This window comes from Odontesthes bonariensis, chromosome 20, assembly GCF_027942865.1.
Source record: "Odontesthes bonariensis isolate fOdoBon6 chromosome 20, fOdoBon6.hap1, whole genome shotgun sequence".
Lineage (NCBI taxonomy): Eukaryota > Metazoa > Chordata > Actinopteri > Atheriniformes > Atherinopsidae > Odontesthes > Odontesthes bonariensis.
In genome coordinates, this window is record NC_134525.1 from 23,736,788 (window position 1) to 23,749,875 (window position 13,088).

At 42.7% G+C, this 13,088-nt stretch overlaps 1 protein-coding gene across 2 annotated transcripts in view; it reads right to left on the bottom strand.

The window, feature by feature from the left end:
* The window catches only part of adarb2 (adenosine deaminase RNA specific B2 (inactive)), a 213,740-nt gene that overhangs the window by 58,963 nt on the left and 141,689 nt on the right, over positions 1-13,088 (bottom strand). For both annotated transcript variants that reach the window (XM_075452739.1, XM_075452738.1), the window contains exons 2-3: positions 11,793-11,879; positions 9,981-10,933 (exon numbers count right to left, since the gene is read on the bottom strand). In XM_075452739.1, coding sequence (XP_075308854.1) covers positions 9,981-10,933; positions 11,793-11,868 — 1,029 coding nt within the window. In that variant the 5' untranslated portion in view covers positions 11,869-11,879. The remainder of the gene's footprint in view (positions 1-9,980; positions 10,934-11,792; positions 11,880-13,088) is intronic.

Below are 13,088 nucleotides of genomic sequence, written 5' to 3' on the forward strand. Positions count from 1 at the left end.
GACATAATAGCCATAGAAAAAACAGCCCTGCTCAATTCCATCTCATGCTGAAACAGAGCATATCAATAACACAAGACATGCTGCCTCAGCTATGGAGCTCAGGAGTAAACCGCTTGGGGAAACATCTACAGAGGTTTGGGAGGCCCAGGGGGGCCAGGTGATCAGCTAGCATGTGAGTAGGTGCAGAGGGACTCTGTCAGTGTATTTATGTGGCACAACAGGACAAAACCTTCGTTATATTAAGTAAAAACAGAAATTCCCGATGTTACTTCATGCAAATATAATCAGGGAAATATTTTTAAAAGTGGAAAAGACTAAGTTTCGATGACTGTTGAGGGTGTGTTGGCTGTCATTTTAATTATTTCTTATCTCCCGATTATTTTCTTGACAAATCAATCAGTTATTTGGTCACCTTAATGTATGAAGGGCTCAATTTCCCAACACATTGAGTGCACATCACCCAGAGATCGCAGCAACATCTATTCAATATCTGGTTAGTCTATTAGAGAACGTTACAATGTTAGAGCCAAATGTTCGATGTTGAAGACAAACGGCCAAGATATGATTCAATTCCTAGTTCCATCAGCTCCGCTGCTTCCTCTTCAACAAACAGGCGTAAAAAACAGACTGATTTACCAGGAGCCACTTAAAAATAGAGGAACGTTAATGACAAGAGGGAGAAACTTTTCTGCATGACAGCTGACAAACTGCTTGACAACAATTCAAAGACACTGAAAATCTTGGAGTCTGTACTTGTCTTAATATAACTATCATTCCTAACATAAATCTAAGTAAACATATAGGGTGACATAGTTAACAAAGGTTCCTGATTACATACGGCGTCTTCTTTGGCCTCTCTGTGTGGAGTTTGCATGCTTCCTCTCTGTCCTCTATGGGTCTTCTTGGGTATGTCAGATGCCTCCCACAGTCAAAAAGCATGCATGTTAGGTAAACTGGCGATTCTAAACTGACCATAGGTGCTTGGGTTGTTTGTCTCTGTGTTGGCTCTGTGGGGGCTGAGCTGGTCTTGGTGGTTTAATCTGTCATGGAAACTCATTTTAGGAGCATTTGATATCACTAAAGTCAGATAAATGTTGTGTTGTAAAATCATATTTAGTTTGTTCTCTACTGTAATATAAAGAAACCAAAACTTCAATGCATGCTCATCTTAAGTCTGACGCATCCAAAGTAAATGTAAGAGGGTTCGAGGAGCAATGGAAGTGCAGTTGCCTCTGAGATGTAAAACACATGAAAATAATAAGGGAGCGTTGTTGTGCATTACTTTGCATTTATTGCAACTTCTGATGTTTAGATGGAAAGAAAAAGCAGCAAGCAGATCAGCTGTAAGCTGAGTGGTAAATCGTTGCTATTTGCCAGGGGCTCAAAATTTAAAGCAGCCCCATCACCTGGGTTTTACCAGTCAGACAAATTTTACCTCAATAAAGTCTGTCCTGATAGCTCCTGTGGAGGAGATTTCACCGCTAAGTACAGGAAGTAAATTTACTCCCCAATTTTTCTATGGAGGTGGGGCTCCTCATGAGTCCCCGAGTCTAACTCTAACCCTCGAAAAGTTCCACTGAACGGACTTTTATCCCAGTCCATCCTTTTTGTTTTGACAGCTGTCTCCTCCCAAATATAGTGACAGGGTAAATTAAGACAAATAATCATCAGCAATGACTCCTTATCAATTAATCATAGATTGTCAGAGACTTCAGTTTAAAAATAATCCAATGGTGCCACATCTGTTGAGCCGCTCACTGTATGCGACCCAGTTGGTGTCACGAACAATCAGGTGTCCCCACTGCGATGCATGCTGACGCTGGGTGTGAGCATGTCTGCATTCAGCACGTATGACAGAACGGTCCGCTGCTCCAGGCTGCAAGGTCATTTAAAGGCCAGACATCCAGAACCCTCCTCTCCTCCCTCCTCTTCCTCGCTCCCCCGCCTGAGAGCCAGAGATAAACCTACACATGCCAGCCACACAGGACCAATAGTCATGATTTATCTGAGGCCATTTGCTACCTGAACGCCTATGAAATTGTAATGAACTTGATTATGCTTTTAATGAAGTGTGAGAGGTTCTTCAGAAATGATTATACCCATGCTTGGCTCGCAGCTCGTGGCTGCGGAGGGGGGAGGAATGAAAGGGAGGAATGGGGGACTGTCATGAAGAATGAAGACTTAGTAGCTGCGGCTCAGGATGCTGTAGGATGAGTAGGGGCGCACTCAGCAGCACCACGCTTCTTTTCAATAGATTACAGGGGCGTTTTAGTGTATGTGCAAGGTGACTTGACCTGACCAACCCCATTTCAGTTCCTCCCTGCTAAGGGATTTTCCCTCAAAGCTGCATGCTGACGTGGTACATTACCCCACAGCCTCATAGGTCATATTTTGCATACATATGAGACAGATGAGGATGATTCTAACCTTTCCGTGTCCAGGCTGCTCCCATTCAGACGGAGAGACATCATTGTTCGGTAATTTCACGGAGAAATCTCCACCGGCCCTTGCTGCTTTTTTCTTAAATACCAGGCGATGAGCTGAGTGGCTGGTAAAAGGGCAGGACGACGGTCCAGAAGCAAGCAGCTGCTTTTTTTTGCTCCCATTACTTAGGCGCACAAATGACAAACTGTAATGAGACCCTTTATGAATGCGCATGAGAAATTCCCATCTTGCTGTCATTCGTGAGGTCAGAGCTCAAGATCAGTTTCAGAGTGCAACAAGACCTCCTGGTGCTCTCTGAAAGCTAATTCATGGTTAGTACAACCGGGTCTCAGTGTGGGCCACTGCATCGGCTAGAAGTATTGTACTCAACAGAGCAATTATTCAAGGGAACATGGTGACATCCTTGGTGCTGCAACTAGTGATTGCATCATTACCTAATATCACACATATCATTTTCTAAATTAGTAAAGCTAGTAAAACTACTAATTCTACAAATGAAGCATTAGAAAAAGTTCAAAGTTACATTGTCATAAAACAAGAATGAGATTTTTTTGGAGGACACAGTGTCAGCATTTGCGTGACCAGGCGAACCAACACCAAAACATATGATGTCAGTTTTCACCACGTTTGGCGACTTTGAGAATGGTGAGCATTTAAAAACTGAAAATCTGTAATTCAATATATTTTTTTTCTGACACAAGTCATTACAGTGACATTAGCTACATTAATATTAGCTATGTTTCGTGTGCCGGAGGTCTGTGATGACAGCAAAATGCAAAACTCGTGGCTTCAAAACAGCAGCTCACAATTCAATCGGTTATGCCACATTCATCATTTACAGACGGTCTATGATCTGCAGACCCTTGCCTACATGTCTTTGCCTGGGCCCAAATGTTTGCATTAGGGCTGGGCAATGATTACAATTTTTAATCTAATTAATCACTGGATTTCCCTGATTAATCACGATTAATCGCATTTGTACGCAAAATCCAAAAATGAATTCAAAAGTAGTGTATAGCTTTTAGCATTTAGTTTTATTTTAAATGTGCTGCCATATGAATGAAAGTGCCATAACATTTGTTGTGCAAACACACTTTTAACATCAGCATCTTTATGTAGTTTTTATGTAGAAGCCTCGCTCCACTGTCTGTTTCCTTGAATGACTTGCTGCTATCAGTTGTGTGTTTTGCCTTTAAGTGATATTTTAGACTGGAACTACTACGCTGAGAAGACAATTCAACTTGGCAGTGTTTACAGATGACTTTGGTTCTGTCGACTCCGCCGTCTGGAAGAACTTTAAAATGAAAATGGCCGAGTAAAAGTTCCGTACCCTTCTCCATGTTTGGTGGATCCGCCAATTACTTTCTTTTCCGGTTCCCCCTGCTTCCTGTCTCTCTGAACTTTCCTATCCATTAAAGACACAAAAGAAACCCCCCAAAAAAATAAAACCTGCGTTAATGCGCGATAAGATATTTATCGGCGTTAAAAAATTTACGAGTTAACGCGATAATAACGACTTAACTCGCCCAGCCCCAGTTTGAATAGATCCACCCCTACAAGCTGGCTGGTTTGTCCAATCACATGATATGGAGCAACTGTTTCTCTTTTGAAAAACAGGCGAATGAACTGATTGATAAAGAACTGATTATTCCAGCACAGGGCCATGAGTGGGACTTTGTGTCAAGCAGCGGAGCGCTGTGCAGTATTCTAAAAATATCTGAAATGGGCACTGCCCACTATTTTCAAGCACCACTGAGGCATTGCCACTAAACGACAAGTGGAAAATAGCATTTCTAGCTTCTGTCTTGACTTAGAATGATGTAATTTTCAGGCAATTCAGTGGTTGGGTATAACTGGAAATCTATCATGAGAGGAGGCAATGCCCTACTGAAGTTGGAACAAAAGAGTGTGGCGGGCTGACAATTCATTTGATTTAAGAAAAGCACTCTTGTTTATCCAGTCTGGAATTGTGTAAGGTCAGCTGTCCACACCAAACAAAATCCCTTCTTTGTCTTTCTCCTCTTTGCTCCAAATTCTTTTCATGTCCTTCCAACCAACTCTAAAGCGAAAATATCAAACATTCCTGCTTTGTCAACACCTGCGGCGTCCCTACAATACGCACACGTCCCTTGGCGTTGCTGCTGTGATGCACCAGCAAAGACACAGTGACATCATTCTGTAGTATTTGCTTGTGAGTAAGTGACAGTCCTTATCAGGATCCTTGTGGAGAAGCAGGGGTCAATCAGAGGACCTACTTGTGGTTTCATAAAAGCCCAAATCTATTCACCAGCCATCTAAAGAACTGCAGGAAAAGTTTTGTGAGTTGATTAATAAATCATTTCAGTGCTTATTTGTTTGCACAACAAAACTGAGAGTTTGGGTATAATTTTCCACCCATTTAAAGAGAACAACACAGAACTTATTTCAATGTGAAACACTAAGATGGAGACGTGTTATTGCCCAAATGCTGCAATGAAAGAAACTAAAACAGAACTAAATCCAACCACCTGTGTCACATTTCTGCATTTCTATAATTCAGCCATCAAGCAAATAGTCCACAAGACGTTTCATGTGAGCGATGTTGTAGGTGGTGATGGATGCAGACGTTTTACTGGCCTGTTTGCACTCTGTTTGCACTGGGCCACTTGTAGAGATAATCACAGGCGATTCTCTGAGTACACTCTCCTGTGGTAGCTGCCGCTGTGTGTGTATCTGTTGCCATCACTTTCCACATGTTGAGGGTGTAACACTATCTGCAAGGCCTCCAAAGCTGTTAATCAACTCCTATCTAATGTGTTGCTCACACCTCCTCTCTCCCACTCCCCAAGCTGGTGGATTTCTATCTTTGACAGGGTGCTTGGCCGGGCGATCGCTGTCGCTAATTTGTTGTGGCAATATTAATTAATGATCAGCCTGTCACAGCTGTTTATATTGAGACAGATTAGGAGAGGGAAAGATTAGACAAAGAAAACAGTCTGCGAGAGGCTCAGCCGCTGACAGGGGTCACCTTCACGTGCCTGGAATCATTTTCAATTTACCGTGGCGGAGGCAGAGAAATTACTCCACTTGACCGGTCTGTATCCTTCTCTATCTGCGATGCTTCACATTTAGAGATAACTAAATCAGATCACTTTAAACTGCATGGAACTAAAGGACACTATACTGTGCAGCTGTATTAGTTCTTGGCGAACATGATTAAAACAAAATATTTGGTTACACTTTTTATGTAACCATTACACAGATATGCATAATGCTTCACGTAAAGCCTTTTACTGAAGCCATTACCCTAATATTTATTCAGTTCTGCCACCGGGCCCTATTCTCTATTCAAATTAACCTTAATCCGAGGTGGCAGAGTGCAGCATTCTGACCAGGGACCTCTCCATTGTCCCACCTGCTGACTCTCTGCCTTCCCACAGCCGCACACAAGCCTAACGCTTGGTTGACTTGGCAACACCGCAGCACGTTGTGGCGGCGAGTGGAGATTAAGTGGCCAATCAAGGCCCGAACAGAGGGGTAATCATTCCACTTGGTAAAATGGGTGTCAGGATTATTCCAGTGCTTTCTCACTTCACTGTGCAGGCTTTAATAAGGCAAAAGCATTTTCTGGTAACTGGAGTGCTGTGGATAGGATTTGAAGGACTGCCTCGAAGTGACTGATTAATAATGAAAGCAAACACACTGGAAAGCTGACGTAGCCTTGAGGTTGAGTTTAGGAATGGTAAAATGACTGAGTTGATGAAATATTAGGAATCGTCTCCTTTCCTACGACGGCTATTGCAAATGAGCTACTGAGCTAGGCAGTTCAACTTTAACCCACGCATGCAGTTAGTCAGGTCGCACCGGACAACTCTCAATGACGAACAAGAAAAAGCAAACAGAACGCAAGGCAAGATGTCTCAGCAGAATACATCCTGGTTTGATTTCCCCGGACAAAAAAGGTGAAATGAAGGAAAAGGAAATGAAAGTCCTCGCTGTAAGATGAACAGCTCCTTAATGCCAAGCAAACTGTGGGCCGACGCCTCACTTCTGCAGTGATTGTTAAAAGGCAATTCTCAGAGACAAGTATAAGAGGAGAAAGCTATAGGTTATTGCTGCTGAGCCTATTGCTTGTGGGGATGTGCACTTGTATGCTTGTCCTGTCAATCCCCTTGTTTCTCTCTTTAGTCTGAAGGTGAAGCCAAGAGGCTCTGAGAAGTACGCAGCACCATGTAGCTGTACTGAGTTTAAATATTTCATCGGTGGGATGGATTCTCAAGTTCCCATCCTTCCAGTTCAGCTCAGTTTATGTTTAAAGGACAAGTACAAATCTCCAGAGTCCAAATAATATTTTTAAAAAGTTGCCAGTCTTACTTCCCTTACTTCGACTGTACAGTACTGTGCGAGGGTCTGGAACCAGTCGTCATTTCTTTATATATTGCTTCACAGGAGCAAGACTCATGAAGTGTTTTTTTTTCCGTTCCTTTTTTAATTGGTCTTGAGCAATCGCTCTTCAGACTTCAGATCTTTCAAAGTTCCTGTTTGGACAATCACCGCTTTTGAACTAATTTTCAGTCAAGACCTTGGACTTGAGCATTTTCAGAGGAATGAGTTTTTTTTTTTTTTTTGGTATGCCACTTAATACAGTCCTATAAATCACTTGAACATTACAAAATGTTCAAAGATAAACCACTTTTGTATCTCCATATAAAAGATTGCAGAATTGCATCTTTAGCACGTTTGGCCTGTCATACTGCTATTTCTTTAGTTGCATCTACAAAAAGAAACTTTTCTTTAAACTTTTGTTTTTTTACTTTGAGCGCATCTGGCTCATTCCTGACTGGTCAGAGTCAGTCACCTATCGTGAATAGGCTGACCCTTGCTGATTGGCTGGAGGAATTCAGGTGACCTGTGGGGTTTCAATTCTTAAAGCGCAAGTATGGTAACTTGCACTATATTGGCTTCAAACGTGTCGTATCTCAGCATAGTGTGTCAGTGTGGGAGAAAAATAGAGGAAGTGGCAGGTAAGAAAACAGGAAAAAATCCAGCAAAGACCTGAAGCAGGACCTGAGAGATGCATCTGAACATTCAGTTTATCCACCTGCTGTTCGCTGAAGCCTCATCAGAAATGGTCTAAAATGGAAGGATGGCTGTCAAGAAGCCATTCTTAAGGAAGGAATACAGGCAGAAACTGCTGAGGTACGCCGAATGACACACAAAGTAGGCTGAAAATCAGTGGCAACAGGTCTTATGGAGGGATGAATTATTATTGAACATTATTGAAACATTATTGAAGCGGTCTGGGATCGTCATGACAGAGAATGGAACAAAAGGCAGCCAACATCCAAGGAAGAGCTTTGGAATGTCTTTCAAGAAGCCTGGAGAACTATTCCTGAAGACTACTCTAAGAAATGAAAAGCTGGTCAAAGAGCTTGTGTTGAATAATAAATGTGCTTATATCAAATATGAAATATTGACTTTAAACCTGTTAGAATTTGTACTTACTCTGTTTTTTTGCCTTATATACTGCATTTTCATTTATATTTGCAGATGTTTCAATAAATCCCTGTAACTAAAATCTGTTTTTCTGGGAATATTTCTGGCAAAAATTAGGGGTGGCTCAAGACCTTTGCATTGTACTGGATATTCAAGTGTCGGATTCTCCTTTATGTTCCACTTTGTTATAACTTGCCGTTTAGATCATGGGTTGATACGCTTTTTTTTTTAACAGTGTCTACCAGGCATGATGAAAACTAATACTAAAGGGTACCATCAGTTTTAATTTGCAACGCCAAAGGTCATGATAACATGACACATTTGGGGTGAATGTAACTGAGCTCTGTTTTCTGGCATGGTGCATGTTCAAAATGAGGGTTTTATCAAGTTATGTATCTAAGAAGTTACAATAATTAAGGGAAAAGACGACCGCAGCCCATCTTAACAACAAAGCTTTATCTTAAGACGGGTTTAGCTAAAATGAATTAGAGTAAAGAGAACAGCCTGGGCTGGCATCCGAAAGTTGGCATACCACCATACCGACTGCACGATCCCCAGGCTACAGCTGGCAGCCAACCCCCCGCGTTACACACCACATCTGCAGGGTAGTCAACCACTACCCATGCAATCAACGCCTGGCAAGAGGGCTGGCTCACATGGACTGTAAATATGAGCTGGAGGTCTTTGTAATAACGTCCTAAAAGAGTAACATGTCATAAACACGTCTGGCCACATGTTCGTCCGCACATGCACGACTACTATATGCACCATATTTGTCCTTTACTGATGAAAATTAAATGTTGTGTTGTGGCTGGCAGACAGCACGGCTGACTTTCAAGAAATTCCACAAGCGAGTGCTTTCTGGAACTAAACAGGTGCAGCAAATCCTCTTAAAATCCTTTTAGACACCGTGGCAGTAGGGGAAAAAGAAAAAGTTTCTCTCAGGCAGACATGTGCAGGTTTGCAGGGTTGATGTTGTGCTCTGGGGAAGGACACTCTTGCCAGTTTATTTCTTCAAGGCTCAAAAAGAAATTTAACACAACACACACCCCACAGGGCACAGTGTGTAGACTAAAGGCTTCAAGGAAAGACTTTATCGGGAGGAAGCTTTGGATGTGAATGGCTTAATTTTTCAATTCAAGACCTCAAGAGGGTGGTGTTTTACACAATCTTTTGTGCAACGATAGGACAGTCGAGGGACGATTTAGTGTTACTTTCGGCTGTCAACATGCCCGTGAACTGGACAACTGGGATATAAAGTTCCTCTCTGTGCAGACAAAAGTAAACAATTCAAATCAGTGTGACTATCTACGCAGGGCAGATATAGTTAATACGTAACTGTGCAGCTGCGATGAAAGCCGGATGTCAAACAAGTGCCAGCCAATCCAGCCACTGTGTTTTCAGGCTCTCCAATTTACCCAAGTTTCTCAAAAAACAGTTTCCTCGCTCTGATTGCTATTTAAATATTTGGGTAAATGAGCATGGGATTGGTCTCAGTGGTTTGTTTGTCGATTTGCTCTTTGCTTTTCGATTTCCTTTGGGCAACAGATTGAATTAATGTTTGTAGACACTGTGATGCCACACATGAGGAAACAGGAGATTTTGCAAAATTACAAAACCTTCCCAATTACAGCTCTGCAAACACATAAGAGTGTGGAGAAAGAAAGAAAAAAAGCTCATTTTGGTTGTGATGGAGATTTCTCATGTGTCATAGGGACCAGGACAATAATTAGCTTAATTTACATGCTTTTCTATCTAAACGGGCAGACAAACAGATATTGTTTACTCAAGATCCAGACTTTGCAGAGCACACAATGCACCCGTGAACATTTACACACATATCTGTGATATGGATTTTCCATATCATTGTTGCCACTATTTCTTCTGCCATCCTCCTATCTTAAGTCCCTATCTCCTCTCCTCCTTAATTACTTCTTGGACGGTGTTTGGATTTTTGCTGCATGCCTGCTGTTTTGGTCATTACAGATACCCGTAGGAAGTGGAGTGGCTGCCAAAAGAGCTTAGCATTAGATAGGAGCTTGAGATGTGTCTGTTCTCACCTGGGGTAAATGAGGACAACTCTTCCTGCTGGCTTTGAGGCCGGTCCTCCCTTCAGGGGCTGTCCTGATGTTGAAGAGGGCCTGAAGAGCACATTGGGCTGCCTGGGTCTTGGCCAGCTTCTTGCTGCGACCGCAGCCCTCAAATATCCGGCCATCCACGCGTACCGCCATCACAAAGCTTCGGAGCCGTTTTCCCTCGGCTCGCTCTGAAAGGCAGGCGTAGCGCAAGCCGGGCCGGAGCTCGTTGAGCAACGCCACTGGGCTCTTGGGGGCCTCTGGTTCTGGAACAATGCCACCCAGCCTCTGCTGAGCCTGCACCATGAGGTCCAATGTGTGGCAGAGCAAGCGTCCATGTCTGAGCAACTTGCTCGATATCAGCTCGCTTTCGCTTGCCGAGTTGCAGAGCGAGAGGCCACCAGAGCATGGTGAAGACTCAAACTCCTTAAAGAGCGTGTCAGGGAAGTCAGCCTGGTCTGATGTGAAATCGGTGGAAGGGTTGGAGATGTTTCCCATGGCCAGGTGGGCCTGTGGGGCATTGGGGAATTGAATGAAGGACTTGAGCGCCAGCTCTGCAGCCCTCATCTTTGCTTTCTTCTTCGTGGGTCCCGTGCCTTCAAAGGTGACTCCATTAACCTCCACAGCGATAGAGAACACGGGAGCGTGGACGGGGCCTGTCTGGGACACCATGCGGTACTGCAGACCCGGACGGAGCTCATTCAGCTGCACCAGCGCATTCTTTGGCGCCTCAGACCAGGAAAGCTTCTTATAGATCAGACGGAGTTGGCACAGGTGACCGTTGTTGTCCTCCTCTAGTGGCCGTTTCCTCTTTAGACCAGAACTCCCGCTTCGGGTCGAGTCTGTGCAGAAACGTGACTGACACTCTCCGGAGCTTATGGAGCAGTCCTCTAAGTTACCAATGTTACGGTTTTCCTTTACCTCTGCACTGCTGGTGCCTGCAAGGGAAATGGCAAGAATAGAAAAACAGTGAAAGTGCCAGACATCCGTCAGGACATGGAGGTAAAAAGAAAGCAGTTATTATTAAGCTGCGTTCTCGTTTATCCTGACTGAAAAAGATGAATCATGGGAAATCTCTCGAGGCAGATAGAGCCACTCGATACACAATGAAATGGTAATGAACACATCTACAATCATCTCTCTGAGCTGAGCCCACTTCATAGCATGGCTCTATCATATTTAAGTATTTTAAAACCCAAATACAAATCCCCTAAAATGGTGATGTTATCTGCCAAATCATCCTGTAATCTGCCTCCAAATTGGTTATGAATCTGTGTCGTGAGCAGGAAACATTGGTCCCTGTGGCCATTGCAAAGCATCAATCCTATTTGTAATGGGGGGTGGGGATCGCATCGAGTGGCAGACGCTCCAAGAAAGGATGAGAGAAATGTCTGTAGCCTGCTTTATTTCACACTTCTATCCTCCGTAAGAGCAAAGTCTGAACAGCTGTGATACGCTCTTCAAACCGTGTTACGGGGAGGCGGCCAGCGTATTGCATTCCTGATGGGGAACGAACAAAAATAGGGTGCTTGGATTTTGCTCGAAAAATGTTAATGGTGGGGTGGGAGACACTTAAGATGACAGCGTATGCAGGCATGCATCTAATTTAATGACTTATTCATCACGAACACTCAAATCCAACTTTCATTTTTCCTATTTTTATAGGGGTAAAGGTTTGAACTCTTAAGACGATACCCATGTGTAATCAAATAGCTAATTTCCCAAAAATTCATGCAGCTGAGAGAGATATCAGTTCCATATTAGGCCTGCCACGGAGAAAGAAAAGGGGCAGCTTACTTAAACTGTCCTCGTCCTCTGTGCTGCTGGTCCCAGGGCTGATGTACTTGAAGGGAGCGATCAATGCTGACAGCATACTGACTTTCTCTGGAGGAGAGACAAGAGACAGGCAAAGTCAACAAGAGGGCAGCGGCCGAGGTGTTTTGATGGTTTTATCGATTAAAGTCAGGGATCATCATCGGCCCGACGTGGGTACAGATATGGAGAATGAGTGAGCAGGAGTATGCACACGAGGCTGTTTCTGTCACGCGTGCATGAACCATAATGCAGACAGCAGACATGCCCTCACTAAGAAGCAAACACACAAATGCATGCATACATGGAGAGTTCTATATGCTCATATTAACACGAGAAAACTAATTAACTAAGTGAATTACTACACATTACTAAACAACACTCTTGTGTTCTTATCTATGTTTGATCCTGAAGTTTGATCTGACGTGCTTGTTCTTGACATCAGCATAATCAACACTCCTAAAACTGTCATGTAGCACATTGTTGGTTAAAAAAAAAAAAAAAAACACATTTAAAAGAACACCACCTCGTTTTAAGTTGCACTGCTGGAGATCATTATTGTTAGTGATGTTCCACTCCAGCAGAGAGAACATGAGATCAGACACTACCAAATGTCTTTCTACAGCAAAAAAGGTCTGGAGTTTATAGTTACTGAGCAATTTGACTGCAAAACATTACAGCTGACGGCAGCCTTTGCAACTCATTTAAAACTCGTCTTAAGACCCATTTTTATTCTTTGGCTTTCAACCTCAGGGAGACTTAGTTTCTTTGCTTGATCTTATTTGTTTTTGTTGGTCTTATTGTGTTGAATTTGAGTTGTTCTTATGTCATGTTTACATATACATATACTGCATATGTCTGATGCTATTATTTTTTCTTATTGTTTTATTTTAATGAACTTTAAAAGGAGCTCTGCTGGAATAGGAAAAAAACAAACAGAAAAATAAATCATAGTATCTAGAAATGTAAACCTAGCCTAGCTGATTGTAAGTTTTCACATAGATGGAAAACTATAAAAAAAAGAAGAAAAAAACAATAAACAAAATAAAAGTTGCACAGTGTCATCCTCTCAGCATGGTGTCAAAAACAAAAATAAACAATTGTTAAAACTTTATTAGAGGATATGAATAAAACTGATGAATGTTGGGAGCACATTCATTGTTCAGATGACACAAGGATACATTTATTTGGCTCAGGTGGGGTTCAGTATGTTTGGCCTTGAGTATTTAAGGAGTATTTCAATCCAAAGTACACAGCCGTTTCTAAAAAACAATGACCAGT